Here is a 25,759-nt window from a genome sequence, read left to right as displayed (position 1 = left end):
GCCAGAGTGTTCACCCAGTAGGGATGATGTGTAAAGATATTCAATACTCCCTGAAGTAATTTAATTGGAGACAGAGCTGTTGTAGGTACTAGCTTTGCATTTGGAGACATGCTCAATTTGATCAGCTAACAAACGCTGCATAGTTATATATGAATTAGTTCCTTTGGGAAGATTCCTCTTGAATAGTGTTTTACTAAAACTGGGGAAGCTAGTGAATGCTATACATCGAGAGTAGGCAAGTAGTTGGTAAAGTGATGTGATTATGCGACAGCAAATTATACGATTTACCCTCAACCCTACTTTAAAGATTAAAACAATGCTGGACTGCCCTTTTCTTTTCTATAGTACTTTAGAAAAATGATTCTCTTTCATCAAAGGGGTTCCACTGTAATCATTTTCAAAACCATTTGTGAATAGGGACTTAAATTTGCAAGGCCTTCTGCAAGATATATTATGGTGAAATAAAACATGGGAACTTCCACCCACTTTCGCAGGTGTGCACAGTCTCGCTTGGAAAAAGTCAGGGTCAGGCTGATTATGAAATGGCAAGTATCCTAGATAGGGAAACCAAACGTCACGCCGGGGTATTTAAGAAGCAAGGTGCGCAGGGAGAGCCTGAGTGGTCAACATGTGGGCCATATTCATCCTTGTGAGTGTTGCAGCTGTGTCTGCGAAACCTGACAACTTCCACAGGTAAGTACTGAGTGCATGTCCGTTTATTGCACACCCCTCTTTACTCCTGTATTTTTTAAACTTAAAAAAACAGATTGCATTGCATGTTACTCTTTTGCCAGACAGAATTTATTCAATGAGCTATAGCTGCATCGGTCTCAGGCTCGTGATATTGTGTCTCAAAAAAAGCTAGGCTATGTGAGAGGTCATAGCTCAGTTGATCCGTTTTGGAGGAGAACATCCTGTTCAAGAATTACTACAATAAAACTCCTATTTGCTGTTTTTAAAGACAGTTCTGGTCGTCTGTGGTTGTTAGACGATGAAGCAGTATGTGCATCCTTAGGGGTTAGGCAAATAGTAAACAAACATTGACAAAGCAGATAGGGCTTGGCGAGCGTGCAACACTTCTTTTATCTATTTTGTAATCATTTTCAATATACAAACTTGATCAACAAAAATATACAAATATAGGATCGGTGCAGCAGCCCATGCAAACCAGACCTGGTACCGAAGTACACTCTTTTCAGGCAGCTGTGCACAGGTGGTCAGGGAAAATGCAGTCATTCACAGTGCAAGACAGGCAATGGAGGAACTGGAGGAGACCCTTTGCGCCCTGCTATACATTGGTGGGGAGAAGCAGAATGTGACTGCTTCTTGAACAGACCAATTGATGAAGAGTGCTATAGAAAAGTCACTTTATTTATGTATGTAACTAGCTCCACTATAAGGATGCTGCTCCCAACTTGTACGGGGTGTTGTATCATCAAATGCGCAGAAAAACATTTCCAATGAGAACGAAGAAAACGCGCACTCAGGAATGGAAAACCCTTATTTATTATTACAACACCAGTGTGGTGTTGGAACAATAAATCGCTTGGATTTTGAATTCTAGTCTGGAGTGAGCATTTTCTTTGTTACCATTGGAAACTTTTTCTGTATATATATACGCTGAAGTGCGCGGATGCAGTCGTGTGCCTTCTGATTGCTTTTGGGCATTTTGGTGAACATTTTAATACTCGGCCGTCCTGCCGAGGAGAAGAGCACCATCTTGAAAACCATAAGAGGCTGTGGAGCTGAACGAGTCAACTCCGTGGAAGCACTGCGTCCGATGCTGTAAATAGCTCATCGAAAATAAACCCAAACCTACTAAAGGATTTTAAAATGCCTAATTGAAACAACAGTTTGGAACTTACTATAAGTCATTAACTAAACTCGCAATACGGACTCCAAGTCCCACAATGAATTATGGACTCTGCACTTAGCACACACCCATGGCGGAACATGGAAACAAATAAAGTCCGGGAAATCAAGTGTTGTGAGGTCTCCTTCATGTTGTTTGGCAGCCTGAGAAGAAGAGGCAGAGAGCCTCGAAACGCGTCGGCGTTAATATATGCAAATTGGGCATTTTTGGTGAAGCTGCATGAAAACGCTGGAGTGCGCGGATGCAGTCGTGTGCCTTCTCATTGCTTTTGCGCATTTTGGTGAACAATTTAATACTCGGCCGTCCTGCCGAGGAGAAGAGCACCATCTTGAAAACCATAAGAGGCTGTGGAGCTGAACGAGTCAACTCCGTGGAAGCACTGCGTCCGATGCTGTAAATAGCTCATCGAAAATAAACCCAAACCTACTAAAGGATTTTAAAATGCCTAATTGAAAATACAGTTTGGAACTTACTATAAGTCATTAACTAAACTCGCAATACGGACTCCAAGTCCCACAATGAACTATGGACTCTGCACTTAGCACACGCCCATGGGGGATCATGGAAACAAATAAAGTCCTGGAAATCAAGTGTTGCGAGGTCTCCTTCATGTTGTTTGGCAGCCCGCGAAGAAGAGGCAGAGAGCCTCGAAACGCGTCGGCGATAAATATGCAAATGGGGCATTTTTGGTGAAGCTGCATGAAAACGCTGGAGTGCGCGGATGCAGTCGTGTGCCTTCTCATTGCTTTTGCGCATTTTGGTGAACAATTTAATACTCGGCCGTCCTGCCGAGGAGAAGAACACCATCTTGAAAACCATAAGAGGCTGTGGAGCTGAACGAGTCAACTCCGTGGAAGCACTGCGTCTGATGCTGTAAATAGCTCATCGAAAATAAACCCAAACCTACTAAAGGATTTTAAAATGCCTAATTGAAACAACAGTTTGGAACTTACTATAAGTCATTAACTAAACTCGCAATACGGGCTCCAAGTCCCACAATGAATTATGGACTCTGCACTTAGCACACACCCATGGGGGATCATGGAAACAAATAAAGTCCTGGAAATCAAGTGTTGCGAGGTCTCCTTCATGTTGTTTGGCAGCCCGAGAAGAAGAGGCAGAGAGCCTCGAAACATGTCGGCGATAAATATGCAAATGGGGCATTTTTGGTGAAGCTGCATGAAAACGCTGGAGTGCGCGGATGCAGTCGTGTGCCTTCTCATTGCTTTTGGGCATTTTGGTGAACAATTTAATACTCGGCCGTCCTGCCGAGGAGAAGAGCACCATCTTGAAAACCATAAGAGGCTGTGGAGCTGAATGAGTCAACTCCGTGGAAGCACTGCGTCCGATGCTGTAAATAGCTCATCGAAAATAAACCCAAACCTACTGAAGGATTTTAAAATGCCTAATTGAAACAACAGTTTTGAACTTACTATAAGTCATTAACTAAACTCGCAATACGGACTCCAAGTCCCACAATGAATTATGGACTCTGCACTTAGCACACGCCCATGGGGGATCATGGAAACAAATAAAGTCCTGGAAATCAAGTGTTGCGAGGTCTCCTTCATGTTGTTTGGCAGCCCGAGAAGAAGAGGCAGAGAGCCTCGAAACGCGCCATCGATAAATATGCAAATGGGGCATTTTTGGTGAAGCTGCATGAAAACGCTGGAGTGCGCGGATGCAGTCGTGTGCCTTCTCATTGCTTTTGCGCATTTTGGTGAACAATTTAATACTCGGCCATCCTGCCGAGGAGAAGAGCACCATCTTGAAAACCATAAGAGGCTGTGGAGCTGAATGAGTCAACTCCGTGGAAGCACTGCGTCCGATGCTGTAAATAGCTCATCGAAAATAAACCCAAACCTACTGAAGGATTTTAAAATGCCTAATTGAAACAACAGTTTTGAACTTACTATAAGTCATTAACTAAACTCGCAATACGGACTCCAAGTCCCACAATGAATTATGGACTCTGCACTTAGCACACGCCCATGGGGGATCACGGAAACAAATAAAGTCCTGGAAATCAAGTGTTGCGAGGTCTCCTTCATGTTGTTTGGCAGCCCGAGAAGAAGAGGCAGAGAGCCTCGAAACGCGTCGTCGATAAATATGCAAATGGGGCATTTTTGGTGAAGCTGCATGAAAACGCTGGAGTGCGCGGATGCAGTCGTGTGCCTTCTCATTGCTTTTGCGCATTTTGGTGAACAATTTAATACTCGGCCATCCTGCCGAGGAGAAGAGCACCATCTTGAAAACCATAAGAGGCTGTGGAGCTGAACGAGTCAACTCCGTGGAAGCACTGCGTCCGATGCTGTAAATAGCTCATCGAAAATAAACCCAAACCTACTAAAGGATTTTAAAATGCCCAATTGAAACAACAGTTTGGAACTTACTATAAGTCATTAACTAAACTCGCAATACGGACTCCAAGTCCCACAATGAATTATGGACTCTGCACTTAGCACACACCCATGGGGGATCATGGACTCAAATAAAGTCCTGGAAATCAAGTGTTGCGAGGTCTCCTTCATGTTGTTTGGCAGCCCGAGAAGAAGAGGCAGAGAGCCTCGAAACGCGTCGGCGATAAATATGCAAATGGGGCAATTTTGGTGAAGCTGCATGAAAAGGCTGGAGTGCGCGGATGCAGTCGTGCGCCTTCTCATTGCTTTTGGGCATTTTGGTGAACAATTTAATACTCGGCCGTCCTGCCGAGGAGAAGAGCACCATCTTGAAAACCATAAGAGGCTGTGGAGCTGAACGAGTCAACTCCGTGGAAGCACTGCGTCCGATGCTGTAAATAGCTCATCGAAAATAAACCCAAACCTACTAAAGGATTTTAAAATGCCTAATTGAAACATAGTTTGGAAATTACTATAAGTCATTAACTAAACTCGCAATACGGACTCCAAGTCCCACAATGAATTATGGACTCTGCACTTAGCACACACCCATGGGGGATCATGGAAACAAATAAAGTCCTGGAAATTAAGTGTTGCGAGGTCTCCTTCATGTTGTTTGGCAGCCCGAGAAGAAGAGGCAGAGAGCCTCGAAATGCGTCGGCGATAAATATGCAAATGGGGCAGTTTTTGGTGAAGCTGCATGAAAACGCTGGAGTGCGCGGATGCAGTCGTGTGCCTTCTCATTGCTTTTGGGCATTTTGGTGAACAATTTAATACTCGGCCGTCCTGCCGAGGAGAAGAGCACCATCTTGAAAACCATAAGATTCTGTGGAGCTGAACGAGTCAACTCCATGGAAGCACTGCGTCCGATGCTGTAAATAGCTCATCGAAAATAAACCCAAACCTACTAAAGGATTTTAAAATGCCTAATTGAAACAATAGTTTGGAAATTACTATACGTCATTAACTAAACTCGCAATACGGACTCCAAGTCCCACAATGAATTATGGACTCTGCACTTAGCACACACCCATGGGGGATCATGGAAACAAATAAAGTCCTGGAAATTAAGTGTTGCGAGGTCTCCTTCATGTTGTTTGGCAGCCCGAGAAGAAGAGGCAGAGAGCCTCGAAATGCGTCGGCGATAAATATGCAAATGGGGCAATTTTGGTGAAGCTGCATGAAAACGCTGGAGTGCGCGGATGCAGTCGTGTGCCTTCTCATTGCTTTTGGGCATTTTGGTGAACAATTTAATACTCGGCCGTCCTGCCGAGGAGAAGAACACCAACTTGAAAACCATAAGAGGCTGTGGAGCTGAACGAGTCAACTCCGTGGAAGCACTGCGTCCGATGCTGTAAATAGCTCATCGAAAAAAAAAAAAAACCTACTAAAGGATTTTAAAATGCCTAATTGAAACAACAGTTTGGAACTTACTATAAGTCATTAACTAAACTCGCAATACGGACTCCAAGTCCCACAATGAATTATGGACTCTGCACTTAGCACACGCCCATGGGGGATCATGGAAACAAATAAAGTCCTGGAAATCAAGTGTTGCGAGGTCTCCTTCATGTTGTTTGGCAACCCGAGAAGAAGAGGCAGAGAGCCTCGAAACGCGTCGGCGATAAATATGCAAATGGGGCATTTTTGGTGAAGCTGCATGAAAACGCTGGAGTGCGCGGATGCAGTTGTGTGCCTTCTCATTGCTTTTGGGCATTTTGGTGAACAATATATATATATATATATATTCACTGAAAAAACCATAGGTTATAGACCATATATAGTTAGGAATTAGCATTTACAAAACCTTGAAAATTCACTGAAAAAACCATAGGTTATAGACCATATATAGTTAGGAATTAGCATTTAAAAAACCTTATTTTACTCACACAAAACCATTGAAATTCCATATATAGTTAGTTGCACTAACTATATATTGAGCACCCGCAATCCACTGCTGATGATGTCACATATTACATCATTCATGACATGGTCAGTGACATCACTGATGACAACATCCAGTGACTATGTTTCTGTAAAGTTAAAATATGTCTTACATATTGAAGAATGAGTGGATGTATAAGTGTCTGGACGAAGGATTTAGTAGGTGCATGACTGAATGTATGAGTGAGTGATTAAATGTGTCTCACTGAGTGCATGGGTTAGTGACTAAACTGTCTTAATTTGTGCATCATTATGTCTGTTGTTCTGTAAACTGCTGCATGTGTTGATCAGTAGCTATATGAGTAACTATATGGGTTATTGATTGATTGCCCAAGTATTTGCATGGGAGACTAAGTGTGTGTGTGGCTGGATGGGAGGTGTGTGACTCTGTACAGATCAATGTGTACTTGTATCAATGATTGTATAAGAGAGTAAGTATGTGTTAGTATATGGTTGAAAACGTAAGGTGCTCTATGTTTAACTGTATAGAGTAGAAAATGGAAGTGTGATTGATTCTTTACAGGACTGACTAGGTGTGTGAGTAACTCCATGGATGAGTGGCAGAGTGTGAGTGTCTGTATAGGTGTATGAGTGCATATGATTGTGTTGTAAACATGAGTGATTGTATGTATGAATGATTGTATGGGTGAATGAGTGAATGTGTGTGTAGACGTAGGAATCAGTGAGTACGTATGTAGTAACTAGTATTGGTGTGTCAATGGTTTCAAAAATTATACTCTGTTTTTAACACTGGGTGAAACAGAGGTTATATTAAAATGTGAGGAGATGCATTGTATTGTCACATGAATGATATCATCAGTGATGTGGTCATTGATGTCAAATGAGATGTCATCAGTGATGTCATTTGAGATGTCATCAGTGATGTCATCAGTGATGTCACTGACCATGTCATGAATGATGTAATATGTGACATCATCAGCAGTGGATTGCGGGTGCGCAATATATAGTTAGTGCAACTAACTATATATGGAATTTCAATGGTTTTGTGTGAGTAAAATAAGGTTTTTTAAATGCTAATTCCTAACTATATATGGTCTATAACCTATGGTTTTTTCAGTGAATTTTCAAGGTTTTGTAAATGCTAATTCCTAACTATATATGGTCTATAACCTATGGTTTTTTCAGTGAATTTCAATGGTTTTTTAATAGCAAATATCATAAGCTGTCGAATGTCAAGTACGTGGTAAGAATTTTTTTTTTCGTGTTTATGCACACTGATCTGCTTTGATTGCTGCCCCCCACCCCTCATTTCTATTAGGAGTACTCTCTCTTTGCAGATAGTGAAGGGTAGTTAACGCAGCCCTTTCCCCCTTTGTAATCCGTCGTGCCTGCTTCTCTCTCCATTTGATTGATTGTTCTCTTTGGTTCATTCTCTATTTACAAACAAGCACAGAGTCGCAATACTCTGTTTAGTCTTTGCAGATAGCGAAAAATCGTGTAAAAAAACAAAAGGAATCGAGCAAAATCAGTAGGCCACTAATGGGATCTCTTTTGACCTCGCTAAAATAGAAACATTAGGAACAACCTGTTGAAAATAGCAATGCGTATGTATATAAGCGGCGTTCATTTGTGTTCACAGTACCCCTTGTTGATTGTTTCAATCGAGCATTGAATTGTTCGAAGTTAATTCTCTTAACGATCTTCTCTACCTGCAAACGAGGAAGAATAGGAATATTCTATCTCCCTTTGCAGATAGTGAAGGGTAGGTAACGCAAGCCTTTAACACGTCGTACCTATTTCATTCCTCATTGATTGATTGATTGTCCGAACATTGACTGTTTGGGAATTAGTTCTTTTTGGAGGTATTCCCTGTTTGCAAATAAACGTAGGAAAATCTTTGCAAGTAGTGAAAGGGTACGTAATGCGGACCGTTCTCCCCCGTTGTAATCTGTCATGCCTATCTACTCCCCACTGATTGATGCACCTTTTTCACCCGGACCATTTACTAGAGATACGTCATCTGGCCCGACCAGAGAGCACCCCTAGTGAAAAGGACATATGCAATAATAACGAAGTGATCACTGTATCCTGTTAACAGAAACTTTACCATGAAACAACCTGGAAAGAAAAAAATAGGAAAACGAAAATCAGTAGGCCACTGATGAACATGAACTTTTATTAAACAACGAACAAAGAAACGATAACATAACGTAATGATAAAACCTATTAATGTCCTAGAAACAAGAAAACGTTAAAATATGCCAGTGGTGAGAGACCAGAAAAACAGTAAGAGAAACCAAATCACCCCTCGCTGTCCCACCGCCTGCCACGCCAAAAAAATCGATAGACTAGGGAAAATGCAAGTCAGTAGAACATCCACCCCCACTCTGGAAACTTCCAAGGTGGGGCAGGGTTCCGGCTACGCCCAGCCGGGAGCAGCCCATATAAGGCAGGTCCTGCTGCCACGCCTCGGCCAGGAGATCCTAACGTAGGGTGTAGCCGGAGGAGAGGCCGAGACCAGCGGGACCCGGCCAGGGGATTGCCTTTACAACGCTGAACAGTTGCAGGGGGGGGGAATGTCTCCTCGACCCTCCCCTCTCTCTCCCAGTCCGGCCGCGGTGGCCCTTGAGAGTTGCAGGTAGTCCCGCCACATGCTCTTCCGGTCCGACCACCAACGGTCGGGGGGCCGAGGCCGACGGGATCCGGCTGCAGCCGATAAACCAAGAAACCCGTTCATGGGGCCAGAGCCAGGGGCGTCCGGCCGACATCCACCGGAAGCCCGGCCCGAAGTCGGACGGGACACTTCTTTCTTTTATAATGGCTGCGACAACACTGGAGGGGGATGTCTTGCACATGCCTCCGACCCCCCCCTCGTCCTCATCGCCTGGTCCGGCCATAACAAATCTCAAGCGAGACGCCGTGGGGTGCACTGGGAGGGAGAGACGGTGCGAACAGGCCTCTCCCGCCTCCCCAGGTGGAGGCTTCCCAGCTGCACCCTCAGCGCTCCAGGCGGTGGCATCCTAACAACTACAGTGCTGCACAGTTTCGGAACGACCTAGATAACGGTTCTTCCACTGTGGCCATGCTGCAACGTCTCGCCCGGCAGGGTGGAGCCCGTCCGCTCATGTGACCCCGCAATCGCCGGTAGCTGCCGAACTCTCAAAATGGCTGTCGACCTGGCAAGAGCGGGCCCAACATAAAGAAATGGCCCGGTCACTGGTTGACTCCACCACCGTAGTCCTCCACGACCTTGAAGATTCTAGAGGAGCCGCGGGAGTCTCCGACCCCCGATGGGGAATGACTGCCATGATCGCCCGTGGAGTGACGAAACTGTATCCGCGGGACGTCGGCGCTCCCATGCTGGCGCCAGCCTCACTTTGAATTACTACAATCCTGCAGACCTCACTTCCGGTGAAAGCACAGTGTGACCCGGTAGGAAAAATTATTGCACCCCCTCCCCTTTTTGACTGATAGTTCAAACCACCGATCCTTTCCTTTGCCCTTTTAACGGAACTTTGGACTGCCTCCCCCTCTTTTACATTTTCTAGAGAAAACAAAACATTAACCACTACATTAGCATAGCAGTTGACACCAGAACTGTTTTCAAATTGAAACCAACAACATCTTCAACAGAATCCTTTTTGTTTCTGCTGTGACCCTGCTACAGCACAGGCATTGTCCCCAGCAGTAATTCTGCAATGCCGGTAAGAATAGCTGTGGTGCCTACTGGACTCACTCACCCCCGCGGCGCCCCACGCCGTTTTTTGCTGGGCGGCAACTTACTAGACATCACTTTCGTGCCATCTAGATTTCAGCGCGTTCTGCTGCCTTGGAACTATTCGCACAACAGACCGCTACTGACAAGAATATTTCATTATTGGTGCTGTCAATTTCAATAAATCTATTGGATAATTAAAAAGAAATTGCCACGGTCTCTTCGTTGTTTAAATGTTTTTACTGTTTTTGTTTTGTTGTATATATTTATATGTTATTAAAGTTTTATATTCCTACTACTTTGTTGGAGTGCTATATATTTTTAATGTGACACATAATTGTAAAAACTTTGATGTACAAAGAGTCATTCCTGGAATCTTCCGCTTCAGGCTCGGTCCCCTCCCCAATCACAATACAGGATGGTTTTCAGATAGTAGGAACGCGTGTGCTGTGACGGATCACATCGGGTGTGGGCCTTGATCTACTATAACTCCTTTGAAGAGGGGTGATTCTTTACAGCTGGGGCCATAAACTACATCTGCAGGGCTAGCTGATAGCCTAGGACCGGCCTGGACATTCGGACACAGAGGAAGAGGAGTGTCAGAGGGTGCGGTAGTGAATAGGGCGAAAGGGAGGTGTCGGGCGGGCACAGAGTGTGATTCTCAGGGAAGAGCAGCGCAGATGGGGGAAGGTTTATTGCCCATGCATAAGACAGAGAGCGGTGGTGACCAGTGCCTGGGGGAGATGCTTACGAGGGTGAGGAGCCATGCTACGAATCGACAGCGTGCAGAGAGTGGGTCTGGTCAAGACATCTAAAATGGCTGCCGTGCACGACAAAAGTGTGGCATTTCAAAAAAGGCAAGATGGCGCAGACAATGTTTTTCAACACTTCCTCATTTCCTTCGAATCGAACGTTAACAGACGTTGGGGCATATTACCAAAGTTAAGCGATATTTATCGCTAACGATGCTTACCAACCAATTTTTTACCACTAAGCATCGTCAGAAATTATCGAAGATAAACCTTACTATTATCAAGGTTTATCGCAAATGCGATAATAAACGGCCGCAATGCATGAATATCGCTAAAAACTCAGCGATATTCATGCATTACCGAGCTAATACTCTTAGCCATGTTATCCACCTCCCATTGGATAACATGGCTAAGAACTGCTCAGGGCAGGTGTTACTTTTTGGAGATATTCGCGCTTAGCGCGAATATCTCCAAAAGTTGGTAATAGGAGATAGATATCTTGCATGTTGTAATGCAAGTTATTGTGGTATATGGAACTCATACCATAATCTCTCAGGAAAGCAGAAACTGATCCTTTTGGGACCGCCTAAAAAGGCCTAGGGGGTGAGGAGTACTCTACTTTGCCCCCTTTTCACGTTCCGAACTATTTTATTTTACTCTCTTCTGTAATTACACAAAATAGCAGCGATAAGATGCATCGGAGACACACAGTGAGAGAAAGGAGGCCGGAGATGAAGAAGAGATGTCAAATACACATTGGAGATAATATAGTGGCAGAAGGGAAGTAAATATGAGTAAACTTACCATGTAACATAAAAATGTTGCACTCTATACTATAAGTCTCATTTTATACTACAATCACTTCGCTACAACCTCATAAATTAAAAATAAAAATAAATAATGTCTCAAACAATTTTTGATTTCTAAATATAAATTTATTCTTCAGAATTTTCTAAATTTGAAACAACTAGTAACATGTCCTCATCAGTAATTTCCTCTTCAATCATCTCATCTGGAATCTCCTCATTAAAAGTCTGCAATGATGATTCTTGTAACTCTATGGTCTCCAAACACTCGATAAATTCGCCATCAAGAGATTGATCAAAAAAATCATTCAAGTCATCTCCTCCTTCTGACAATATTTCATTATTGGTGCTGTCCATTTCAATCAATGTAGTGGAATCATTCAAGTCATCTCCTCGTGACAATATTTCATTATTGGTGCTCTCAATTTCAATCAATGTAGTGGAATCATTCAAGTCATCTCCTCCTTGTGACAATATTTCATTATTGGTGCTGTCCATTTCAATCAATCTAATGGAATCATACAAGCCATCTCCTCCTTGTGACAATATTTCATTATTGGTGCTCTCAATTTCAATCAATGTAGTGGAATCATTCAAGTCATCTCCTTGTGACAATATTTCATTCTTGGTGCTGTCCATTTCAATCAATCTAATGGAATCATACAAGTCATGTCCTCCTTGTGACAATATTTCATTATTGGTGCTCTCAATTTCAATCAATGTAGTGGACAATTCAAAAGAAATTGCCACGGTCTCTTCATTGTGAGCCATTTTATTTTGAAATTGCTTGCTGTAAATTGCAGAAAAAAATAATCACTTTCATTTATCGTTTTTAGTAATACATAATATAAAACTAACTTCATCAAGTATTTAGTATAACAGAAGGACTGCAAATAAATAACAGAAAACATTTTTCAAATTATCTTCAAGTGTACAACATAGTTCCCCTTACAAATTAACAACTCACCTTTTTAAAAGTAGCAGAAGTGTTAGTACTGTGTAAATCAAACACCAGAAATTCACCACCAAAAATTCCTCACAAATGTACCTCAGACAGTAGTATCACAAAATGGCTGTGGTTTCCTCTCATTTGACATATATACATAACCAATTAACTTTCATCACACACAAATACAAAACCAAAGTAACATTTTAATTGGTTCTAAATTTCAACACTTTCAAATGTGTTTTCCCCATGCAATTTTCCATAGGACATTTACATACGTCTACAGCCTGAATGGCTGAACGGAATTACACCAAACTTGGCAAAATGGTACATCAAACCTAAGAGGTCAGGAAGGATCTACTATGCCCCCTTATGGTCATTTCCCCCTTCGCTTTGGCCTCCTCTTGTCTCTCAATCCTACCGAGGGACAAGATGGCGGCCGCTACGGACTGTTTGGAATGTTGACAGACGCCGGAGAACCAATCAGCTTCGCAAAGCTCCGTAACGCGAAAAGTACGCGAAGCGGAGCGCTGTTACAGATATATATCTTTTTTTCAACGTTAATTTCTCAAAATCCACTGGAGCACATATATTGAGACCTAGCAAAGGCACATCGGGCTACCAGTCCCTAATATTTTGCCAAGTTTCGTGCAAATCCATTCAGCCGTTCGATTATTATTATTTAGTTTTTTTTTTGCCCCGCGGGCCCTTTTAAAACCTCCACATCAAACCTAGGGGGTCAGCGAGGATCTACTATGCCCCCTTATAGTTATTTCCCCCTTTGTTTTGACCTCCTCTTGTCTCTCGATCCTACCGAGAGACAAGATGGCGGCCGCTACGGACTGTTTGGAATGTTGACAGACGCCGGAGAACCAATCAGCTTCGCTTCACAAAGCTCCGTTGCGCGAAAAGTCCGCGAACCAGAGCGCTAACCGGTCCGCTGTTACAGATATATATCTTTTTTTAAACGTTAATTTCTCAAAATCCACTGGAGCACATATATTGAGACCTACAAAAGGCACATCGGGCTACCAGTCCCTACAATTTTGCCAAGTTTCGTGCAAATCCATTCAGCCGTTCGGGCTAAAAGTGAGGCCAACCGCCCTATGGAAAACTCAATGTTAAAAACACGTTTTGGGACCCCCCTTTTTTCTCGGCCCCCACTGGACGAACCCCCCCCAAATTTTCAAGGGCTGCTCAGAAACAAAATGTGCCATTGTCCTGAAAATTTCAGCCGATTCCGTCCACAAACGCCAAAGTTATTAGACATAGAATTTTCAAAAAACCCATAGAGAAAAAATCCTAACTATATATACCTACTGGCGACCGCCAGTAGGTAATATATATATATATATATATATATATATTAGATCCACAGGTTGCTTTAAAAAGCATACAAGACGCACTCAGGAAATTGCAGAAAAGCGGATTTATTTATCCAGCAACACGCTACGCGTTTCGACAAATGATTGTCTTGATCACACGTGAAAACCCCCTGCTGGTGACAATGAGTTATACATTTCGATCATGTAAAATCATAAACACAGACAAAGGACATACAAGCAGTTCCACTAAAGTAATATAGTAAAACGACCGCCATATTGGACTGGTGAAAGGTAAACATTGTATCTCGTATTAGGACAGTGCCTGAGAACAAGGAAATAATGCAGCACAAATTAATGCAACAAAATTCAGCAAATTAAACAAATCTAAGGACAAGTGCCCTCTTAGACTTTGAAAATTATTCAAATGAAAAATAAAAGTAATTATTACTAATACATCTCGTAGTAGGACAGTACCTGCTAAACAAGTTCATATTACCACGCAAAATATTGCCACGCAACATTTTAAAGAAGAATGAGGACTAGTGCCCTTCCAACTAAAACAGCTATTCAGTCGTGAATGTGAACATAAGCCAAATTCACTAGGTACATTGGTTACGGCGGTCTGGAACAATAATCAACACATGGACTGGTCAAATGACATGTCTAGCCATGTACCAGAAAAGTCTTGCAAGCAAATCGAATAGGTATACATCGGACAGCAGGGAGAGTGCAAAGAAATCAAAAAAGTGAAAATTCTACTTTCATTCTTGTGGTAGTGTCATTCATCCAAAGTTCCACATGATAGAGGACCGTGACAATAAATGTGACAGGATTGAGCACAGGAATTCTCCATCACATCCTGAAAAATACACATAAAACATACAGTTAAAATCAAATAAAATCAATGTAAACCTGAAAAAGGAAAACATGAATGATTATATTTTTTAACTTATTCATTGTACACAGCTTGTTCTGAAGCTAACAATAATATTCATAGGACTGAGGGGTCCCCGGGAAGGGGGGGGGGTTAGTGGGTTTTGTTAATAAGTATATGGGGGAGAGGTGAGGGAGAATATTTATCCCTCGTGTAAATGAGTGGCAAGCTCCTCGTCCCAGTTATGCCCTCCCGGAAATTTTGTCTCGAGGTCCATGATCCAGCGTGATTCCTTCTTCCTCAGTGCCAGTTCACGGTTACCTCCTCTTCTTCCAACATTTACCTGTTCTACCACAAAGAACCTGAGCAGAGAGTTGTCTGAGTTGTGGAATTCTCTAAAGTGCCTTGCAATAGGATAGTGACTGTCAACATGGGTGATGGCCCTAAGATGTTCCATTACTCTCTTTTTGGCTGTGCATGTGGTGCTACCCACATATCTTTTGTTACATGGGCATTCGAGTATATAAACAACGTACGTGGTGGTACAGGTGAGGAATTGCTGAATAGATTTATGTTCCTTCTTCCCTGGTATGTTGATATACTTCACCATAATGCTGTTGGAGCACGCTTTACAATGCCCGCAGGGGTAAAACCCCCTAAGACCTTGAGTGCGTTTTTTGTTGTCAGTTATGTCACTTTTAATGAGCATATCTCTCAGATTCCTGCCTCGTCGGTAAGTAATTTGGGGTCTAACGGTGAGGAGGGGACCTACAATGTTGTCACTACGTAAGATTTTCCAGTTGTTGGCAAGTATTTTACGTACTTTATCGGATTCCTGATTAAAGGTGGTTATAACTCTCACGTTATTCTGGGTATCACTGCCTATGTCTGAGGGTGTCGAATTGAGAGCTTTCGTTCTATCCACACTCCCGACTTTTTGGACAGCTTTATTCAGTACACCTTCGGGGTATCCTCTCTCTCTAAATCTGTTCAACATGCAGTCTTTTTCAGCTAAAAAGGTGGACTCATCGCTACAATTTCTCTTTGCTCTGAGTAGCTCACCATACGGAATGCTCCATTTAAGAGGGTCCGGGTGAGCGCTAAGGGCATGGAGGAGGGTGTTCCCTGCGGTGTCCTTTCTATGCAGTTTAGACGTGAGATGCCCATTGGTGACTTCTATTTCTGTGTCAAGAAATTCCACACATTTCTCACTAATGTTGTGAGTGAGATGTATATTGTAGGAATTCCGATTCAATGTATCAATAAACGTGACAGCTTCTTCACGTGTACCTTGCCAAACGACGAACAGATCGTCGATATATCGTATCCAGGTAGTGACTTTTTCAAAGTATTTTTTGAGGTCATTGTCCGATCTGATTTCTTCCTCCCACTTCCCTAGAAACAGATTCGCAAAACTAGGCGAAAATGCTGAGCCCATGGCCGCACCACGTACTTGTTTGTAAATTGCTCCATCAAACATGAAAATATTGTTCCGTAAACAAATTTTCAGCATGTATATGAGCATGTGGGTATGGTCCATGAAGCAATTATCCCTTTGTCTAAGAAAATGCAAGCTAGCTTCCATGCCCTGTACATGATCGATGATCGTGTACAGTGCATTGACGTCCATGGTAATGAGAAGAGAGCCCTCTACCCATTGTAAATTATCAATCTTTTTCAAAAAATCAGTGGTATCTTTGATATATGCCGGAAGTCTGAAAACATATTCTCTCAGAAAGTGGTCTACATACTGCGAGAGATTCTCATTGACACTACCTAGGCAGGAGATGATGGGTCTGCCCGGGGGGTTGAGAGCATTTTTATGGACCTTGGGGAGCAGGTAGAATATGGGGAGCTTGGGATAATCTTTCTTCAAAAAGCAAAATTCATGCCATGTCAATAAACCCTTGTCCCGCCACTCAGTAAGTGATTCCCAGGTTTCGAGTATACATTCATTATACTGGACCATAGAGCTTTTAACATAGAAGTCACTACTGTTGAGTTGTCTCAATGCTTCGTTTACATACATATCCCTACCCCAGAGGACAATGTTTCCCCCTTTATCCGCAGGTCGCAGAACAACACTTTTGTCTTCTGCTAATGAGAGAATGAATTCCCTCTGACTTTTGGTGAGATTGAAATCACCCTTTCTGCTAGCTCTCGGTGCGTGTTTGAGATTCTTCAGTTCTCTAGTAACCACATCGTGGAATGTATCGATAGAATCGTGGGGCATGATGGGACAAAACACAGATTTGGGTTTAAAGGAAGAACCTGCCGCTTTATCCGTTCTATTCTCTTCCATACTGCTATTATAGGTATCCTGTTGACTTTCCCAAATAGTCAAATCCATGATATCAGCGGATATTTCCTCAGGAATAGTATCCAAAGGGTCACCTCCACCTGCCGTATATACCACTCCTTGGTTATGTTTGAGATAGTGCCATTTCATAAGTTTCAATTTCCTGGTAAATTTAAAGATATCCACTCTTGTGTCAGGATAATTAAACAATTCTGTGGGACAAAAAGTGAGACCTAAACAAAGAGTTTGTTTCTCAGAGTATGTGAGGGTTCTGGAGGAGAGATTGATTATAGTTTTGTTTACCATTTGTGCATCCATGGTTATTTTTTGTTTTTGTAACCACTTCTTTTGTTTCCCACTGGTTTTTGTTGTTTCTTTTCGTCTCCTCTGCTGGAGCTTGAGTCGTCGTCTGAAAGACCTCCCCTTCCTTTTCCTCTGCCCCTTGGGCGCCCTCGTGTTGGTTTCTTCTGGAATATCGGGGTTGGGTCCTGGACTTTCTTGTGTCGTGTTCTGAGAACCCTGAACTCGTCTAAAAAATTGGCCTGCTTGGTGATTGGTTCCATCTCCTATGCGGTACTAGTGCTTTGTCCAGATGCATCGCTATCTGATTCAGTGCGTATACTGGACGTGCCCGCTTCCACCGATGCTGTACTGGTGACTGTATTCTGTTTAGTAAGACCAGCTTGATTATAAAGATAGTCATATTTGGGGCTATATGTGAGAATTCTCCCGCTTTCGTAATCACCGCAGTCTCTATGTAACTTGCGTTGTTTCCGAGTTTGATATCGTCTTCATATTTTTTGAGACGAGTTTTCAATTCCTCTTTGAATTTGGTGATAGTCTCTTGGTCAGGGTGGCTGGCAAATTCATCATCTAGTTCCTTGAGTTGTTTCAAGATACCATCGCGTTCCTCCCATGCATCTTTAATGAGTATTAATAGCATGTTTTTACTGCTAGTTGCGGAATTCAGTGCCCAGTCCTGTAACATTTGCGGGTTAGGTGATTCATGGGTTGGGGTTATATAAATCCTGAGTCCCCGTGGCACCATTTCTTTATCCACATAGTCTTGCAGGGAGGTGGCCTCCCACCATCGCGGGCTTTCCTGCTTACGAAGTTTCTCATATTTCCTCAGCTGAATAGATAAGGATTTATTGTCCACAGTTACATTGTTAATAGGCACAGTGTAAGCTTTGCCAGGGGCCCTAGCGAACAGAGTCGCTGCTTCGCGTTTCCTCTCTCCGTCGTCATCCATTTGGAAAAGAATTTTTGATTTAAGGGCGTCACTTGAAAACACTGTGTAGAACGAAATTTTATTTTTTTGCACTCTAGGTCTGACTGGATAACACAGCGGTAAATTACCGTCTTGTAAGTTCAATACTTCATTGTAAGTAACTGCAATCTCCCCAATCTCTCCAATATGAGGTATGTTGAGTTCCCAAAGCCGGCAAGCGCAGCGTATACAGCCACACGAACAAACAGGAACCAGCGAGACCCAGGAAGGAGCAAGTTTTTCTTTATTTAAATTTTAGCCCAGCACCAGTCCGCCATGACGCGTTTCGGCTAGAGATAGCCTTGATCACATGACAACGTCATGGGGGCTGACCACCCATTTAAAGTGCAAGAGTGCCATCACATGTCATGGAAAACGAAGAAATACTGTTTTTTCCAAAAGTGTCACAACATTACGTTGCAGCTTGAATGCCAGTATTTGCACATAAAATGTACAAGACAATGAATTGTGTTAAAATTACAGTAAAATACATATTATAAACACAACTTGTAAAACCTCAGAGATCAAGTGTAGTTATAAGAATTCATGGCAACGGCTAAAAAAACTTCTAAAATGAATATAAAAGTTAAGAGCCTAATAAATAATTATAAATAATTATGGTGCCTTTAAAATTCCAAAAACACAGTTCCATATGCAAATTCAAACAAGCAACTATGAAAAGAAATTTGCGAGAAATTATCTGCAAATCCCTGTTGTCATGGATTCAATAAATTCAGGAAGAATTAAGCCCATGTGAGCTATACACTAGCACTGAGGTAAAAAGTACATACTAATATGTGCAAATAAGCATAATTAGTGCAAAACATGTCAAATGGCAATAAAGTGCTACCAAAAAGAAGTGCAATTTTGTTAAATCATTAATCTATAAAAGATCATTTACAAAAAATAGGTCAAGGAGGGTCCAAGAAGCATGTTGAAATATAATTTCTCTAGTCTAAATTCATAGTTTACAAGGCAATCACAGTACTGAGAAAAAAGTGCAAAGTGCATACTACACAGTAAACAGAATACTATAGATAAGTGTGGCAGTCCTCCCCAATGTTGAGCCCTTGCGGCGACTTAGTATCAAGTGATATGATGTATCGAGTCTCTAGCTTACGCAGCAAAGACTCTCTATCACCTCCCCTCCTCTGGGGAGGAACACAATCTATCACATAGTACTTCAGTAATGAGGCATCTTTCCCGTGAGTTTTCTCAAAATGCCTTGCTACTGGATATGTCGTATCTGCATTGGTAATAGCACGCAGATGCTGTAGGATTCGCTTGTGGACTTGGGGCCTTGTACTGCCCACATATCTAAGCCCACAAGGGCATTCTAAAACATAAACTGCAAATTCAGATTTGCAGTTTAGTTTTTGCTTGATTTTGATTGGAAATGGGGAAAGTGGTGTACTAACCTCGATTTTGCTGATGCCATGTTTGCAGGCTTTACAGGTAGAACACTTCAGGAATCCTTTGCTATCATTTAACCTGTAATAGTGTATGAAAAGGTGTATGTGATTGTCACGTGGATGATGTCATCAGTGATGTCATCAGTGATGTCATTTGAGATGTCATCAGTGATGTCACTGACCATGTCATGAATGATCTAATATGTGACATCATCAGCAGTGGATTGCGGGTGCGCGAAATATAGTTAGTACAACTAACTATATAGGAGCAATTTCAATGGTTTTGTATGAGTAAAATGTCCAGCTAACTATAACACCACTAAAACTTATAGGTTTTTGAGTGAATTTCAAAGGTTTTTTTAAAAGCTAATTCCTAACTATATAACTCCTGAAACCTATGTTTTTTTCAGTGAATATATATATATATATATATATATATATATATATATATATATATATATATATATATATATATATATATATATATATATATATATATATATATATATATATATATATATATATATAGATAGATGTCTTTTATTGTGTTCTTTTGGAACTCATGAGTCAGCAAGACAGCTAGAGCTTTCTCCAATTAGTGAAAGATGAACAGACATTTTAAGGCAAAATAAACATTCACACGTGTATCTACAATAAGTGGTGTGATATATGTATAACAAAATATTTGAATTTTTTTTTTGTGTGAAATCCTTAGGAATAAGGTTTTTCGTGCAACCCCGCAAAATGAAGAAGAGGTAGCATTTGTGTCAGATCTGACCAGTTCAATGCAGGTACAGTTTTCTTGCGTAGTTATTTCAAAACAACTTGCACACCTCAAATCAATGTTCTCCTTAATGTTTGCTGTTTTCACATGTTTTTAATATACATATCATGAATATCTGAGGTCATGCAGGACACAACTGGTTTTATGGATTGCAATCAGGCTCACACATTTAACTCAGAATTTCTCCGAAGTAGTGCTCGAACATACAGCACAGAAACAGAGAGGCAACCTTACTCACTCTGAGCTGTGCTATCTGTGGAATATGGGCCTGCTTTAGATCTCGGCGGATGGGTTACTCAGTCACAATGGTAATGGATATTCCGTCTACCAAAATATAAATCCCATTATATCCTATGGGATTTATTTGTTATTTTTTAAAATATTTTATTAAAAGTTTTTGGGTGTTACAGCACAGCAAAAAAGAAAAACACCAAATTTCCATAAGTTGTAGTACATTCCTCAACATATTTCTAGAATTTACAGACAGCGTGAATCAATTAAATTGAAAGAAAAACAACAACAATGAGAAGGGAAAAGAGAGTCGGGAGCAAAAAGAAGAAGAAAGAAAAACCAAAAAGGGGAAAAAAAGACAAAAACAACCATACAATCCTTCATGGCTAAGACCCTACCGAGGGTTCCTTAACATTTTCTTTCCATTTCTGAATAGGTTCCCATTTTCGCTTCCCTAGCAATCTACCCCTTTTACCTTTTCTTGCATATATGCCCTTTTCTAGGTTAAATGCAGCGAGGAGGCAGGCCAACCACTGGTGTAGAGTTGATGGTGCTCTATCCAACCACACCCTCGCTATACAGCCGTAGGACAGCCATAGCCATAAATAAAAACTGGGCATCAGACCCTTGCTCAGGCTCTCCACTGACCCCAAGGATGATCCAGGCCGGTGTAAGTGTCAGCTCAATTCCCAAGGACCTGGATAGAAAAGTTTCTATGGCTCTTAGGAGCGTAAATAACTGGGAACAACGGGCGAAAATATGGATTATGTCTGCCTCCAGGGAATCACAGCGCGGGCAGCTAATCCCTGTGGTTCCCCCCACTGAGCTATCCTTGCCGGTGTGTAGTATAGAGAATATATTGTCTTATAGTGTTGGGCCTGCAACCAAGCTGAGCACAGTAAGGTCTGTCAGAATTCTAGTGATTCCTGGAAACAGTCTTGCTCTATCCCCAGCTTATCCGCCCATATAGCGCCATATTTATCCAGATCGTCCGCCTTAATAGCAGAGAGCTCTGAGTAGAATCTGCGGATAGAGCAGTTCGCCCCAATCTCTATAGCTTTGATAATTTTGTTCTTATTAAACCCTGCAGAGCCTCCCTGTTTTTTCCAGAAGAAGCTCCGGACCTGTAAATATTTAAAGAAGCTCCTTCTGTCGTCCCATAAATCCGCTGCAGCTTAGTGAATTGGAGGATCCCATCAGGCCACATCACGTCTCCCAGTTTCAAAATACCCTGTCTTCCCCATTCAGCCATTACTGTATCTGCAAATATTTCTCCTGGGAGTGACACGTTCCTAAACAAATGCGTATAGTGATTAAACCTGCCAAGACCGTATTTTTTTGAAAATGCCGCCCATATCTTAGTAACTGCCTGCAGTGTTTTGAACCTTGTTCTTTTATAATAGCTAAAATCTGCACAGTTGAGAAGGCAGTTCTCTGCTTCTTCACCCAGAATTGCTACATATACTTCAGTAGAGCCAATCTTTACTCTTAAATCCCCCGTTGGTCCCCCTAGCAAACCCTGCATATACTGGAGCGCCGCCGCTCAGTAATACATTTTAAAATCCGGAATCGCCCAGTCTCCTCTAGCCCTAGGGAGAGTCATGTACCATAGCGGATGTATGACGTTACTCCGCATACCGTTACAACTACCTACCATTACAACGCGACCATTACAACGCATACCATTACAACGCATAGCGCTTTGGGGTGCTGGATAGTGGTAAGTATAATTTACTATTCTAACTCCAGTCCCCGTGGACCCTAGGGAAGGTGTTGGATAGTAAATTATACCATTCCCTATCCTATAGCGCCCCCCAGCGCAATGCGTTGTAATGGTATGCGTTATAAAAGTCGCGTTGTAATGGTAGTGCGGAGTAACGAATGCGTTGTAACAGGTGCATACCACCATAGCACTCTCCTTGTCTTGCCATGAGCCCATATAAACCTGTTCAGAGTTTGTTCTAATGCCACAAACCACTTGGCCTCGAAAAAGAGTGGAATTGTCCTAAATAGGTACAGGAATTTATGCAGAATGATCCTTTTGATCACATTAGTGTGCCCCACTAATGACAGGTGCAGATTATGCAGCCTGTCGAGATCGCATTTAGTTTTGGTGGTCATAGGCCCTATATTCCTTTCCACTGTTTTGTCCAGGTCTGCTGAGATGTTGATCCCAAGGTAGACAGCTGAATCAGTCACCCTCTCATCATCACACACTGCCTTGTCATTCTTAATTATCTGCGTTTTAGCCCTATTAAGGGCATATCCTGAAACCTGCGCGAAAGCCTGAGCTTCTCAACCGTTCTAGCTGGCATTGCAGTTACAATTACATAGAATTTGGGACCCCCTCTATATTTACTTTAATGACCAGGGAAAAGAGAGGACAACAATTGCGCAAAGATATATACTGATATTCCCCCGTGGTCAATTCATAATTTCATAAACGGCAAAAGTTCACAAATTAAGTCAAATGGCCCTCAAGTTAGACATAGGCACAACAATATTAGTTCTCTTATTTTTACATATTTTATTTCTTTTTCTTTTGTAGTGTATCAAAAATATTTTAAAATTCTTTTTTTCTTTTTTCTTTCTTATGTGTACATCAATTCATGGACATAAGTCATAATCCAAACATTATTAATGGTTCATTGAGCGATACCATAAGTTTTACAATGTATTAAAAAAAACAATTGATTTATAATGAAAAATTTGACACCCTGTCTTACACACACCAGCTAACATACACACTTATTCATTCATACAACTCTACACTCTTACAAGTTCTAAACAATTTCTAAGGTTTGAGGTGACACAGATAATATTTGTGTAACGCCAGGTTAAGAGAACTAATATTGTTGTGCCTATGTCTAACTTGAGGGCCATTTGACTTAATTTGTGAGCTTTTGCCGTTTATGAAATTATGAATTGACCACGGGGGAATATCAGTATATATCTTTGTGTAATTGCAGTTACAATTGCCACGTCATCTGCATATGCAAATGTTTTAAAATCTCGCCCTTTAGTTTTAAAAGGCTCAATCCTATTGTTTAATTCCAGCCTGCGTAGCAGTGGGTTAATATAGAGGAGTGGCGAGCACGGGCACCCTTGGCGAGTCCCACACTTAATCGGTAAGGACGCGGTATATCCACTGTTAATTCTAAGCCGGTATGTAGGGCCTCTATATAGAGCTTGGATGGCTTCTATAAATCCCTCCCCAATACCGTTCCACCTCATGGTTGTCCAGAGATAGTCCCAGGAGACCCTATCGGATGCCTTCTCTGCATCTAAAAGCAGAACAGCCATAGGGTCCCCTGAGACTTCCGCTGCGTCACAGAGAGTGACAACTTGTCTTATGTGGTGCGCCGTGCCCTTTCCTGGTATAAAGCCATGTTGAGTAGGGCTAGCCATTCCCTCTATCACTCTAGCTAACCTTCAACCTAATATCTTAGAGTAGATTTTTGCATCTGTATTCATGAGTGTTATGGGTCTATAAGATCCTGGCTCTAGCGGTGGTTTGCCTTTCTTCAGTATGATTACTATCTCTGCCCCTGCCCAAGAGTTCGGTATAGATTCTCCTATTTGTGCCCGCAACATCGTATCCCTCATATCTTTACTTAGACTCATTTGGAAGACTTTATAAAATTCTAGGGGCACCTGATCGGGGCCTGCCGCTTTGCCTGATGGGAGACATTTAATGCCGCTAATAACTCTTCCATAGTTATGGGGAGTTCCAGTGCCTCCTTCTCATCCTCAGAGAGGCCAGTGGGTAGTATATCTTTAGGATATGCATCAGTCGTGATTGCATCCCTTAGCTGATCTGTTATATAACCCTCTATATAACTCAGCATAAAATAGCCTAATGATCTCCCGAATCCCACTAGAGTCTGATATAGTGCCACCTCTGTCATCCGAGATAGCCCTTATTTCTCCTGCTGCAGCCTTCTGTCCTGTGCGTATCGCCAATGTGTGTCCTACCCTCTCGCTCAACTCGTGACATAGTTCTTTCTTGAGCAAATATTTTCAACAGCATCTGCTTTAGCGGATATTATTTTAAGGAGTATTTGCTCTAGGGATACCCCCTGCTGGATTGCTATACTTAATTCCTCCTCTGCTACTGCTACTGCCTTAAAGAGTTCTTTCGTTTTTATTCCTTCTTGTTTTTGTTTGTGTAGGCTATAGCTCAAAGTCTCGCCTCTTATACCCGCTTAAAAGCGTCCCATATCATTCCTGGGGAGGCACTCCCCCTATTAATATCCCAGAAGGCGACCATCCAGTTGGTCATATAGCTTATGTAGTGATCGTCTTTTAATAATGCCCTTTCAAAGGACCATGAGCTCTCCTTTTTAACTGGCCTGTCTATCTTAAGGGTAATAACTAATGGATTATGGTTGGATATGATCCGAGAAAATTTCTCTATCTGGGTTCTTTCCATTAAAGAATTGGTGACTAAGAAATAGTTCAACCTGACGCAAATTTTATGTGGTGCTGAATAATATGTGCTACCAGTACCTGTAGGATTCAAACACGCCCAGACATCAGTTAGAGAGTTATGCTGGGCCATGTTAACTATTGCACGGGATGTCTTTTTTTTTACGGCGTATATAGCCCTGTACCCCTTCATTCCCTAGTCCAGCCAAACCAGTCCCGGACTGGCCGTTGCGGGCACCGGGCAAGCCCCCGGTGCGCCGCAAGGGAGGGGGCCGGTTTTGGGCCCCTGGGGGCCGTTTTTGGAGCGTTGCTGCAAAAACGGCCCTGTAACAAAATCAACCAAAAAACGGCCCGTAGCGTGGACCCATACCCAGTAAATCCGCTCCACTGAATCTAACATTAAAAGGTGTCCTATTAACTCTGAGTAGAACCCTGATGTTCCAATGAGAATAATCAAGTGAACCTGTAATTTTGGGTCAGATTCCCCAAGTAATTTTCTAAGAGGGAATGACTGCTGAACCTGAGATGTATAACATCCACCTGGGTATGCTAAGGTATGGTTTCCCTACTAAGCCCAGTGATCTTTACTGTATAATCATTCTGTTTCTGTAGATGGGGAAGGGGACTGGGCAATCTGTCTTATAATATGACAGAGCTTTTCATAATAAATGGTTTACTAGCTATGCCGACTGTATTTCTGTTAGGCATTTGTTTTCTAATTGAGCACAATAGTTTAAATA

The 25,759-nt window shown here is 42.1% G+C and overlaps 1 protein-coding gene across 1 annotated transcript in view; it reads left to right on the top strand.

The window, feature by feature from the left end:
• Positions 1-604: 604 nt before the first annotated feature.
• The window catches only part of LOC144792865 (carboxypeptidase B-like), a 96,649-nt gene continuing 71,494 nt past the window's right edge, over positions 605-25,759 (top strand). Inside the window, exons 1-2 of the mRNA XM_078668060.1 lie at positions 605-693; positions 20,292-20,367. Coding sequence (XP_078524186.1) covers positions 629-693; positions 20,292-20,367 — 141 coding nt within the window. The 5' untranslated portion in view covers positions 605-628. The remainder of the gene's footprint in view (positions 694-20,291; positions 20,368-25,759) is intronic.

The sequence above is a fragment of the Lissotriton helveticus genome, chromosome 11 (genome assembly GCF_964261635.1).
Source record: "Lissotriton helveticus chromosome 11, aLisHel1.1, whole genome shotgun sequence".
NCBI classification, from domain to species: domain Eukaryota; kingdom Metazoa; phylum Chordata; class Amphibia; order Caudata; family Salamandridae; genus Lissotriton; species Lissotriton helveticus.
This window is presented reverse-complemented; position numbering and strand designations above follow the sequence as displayed.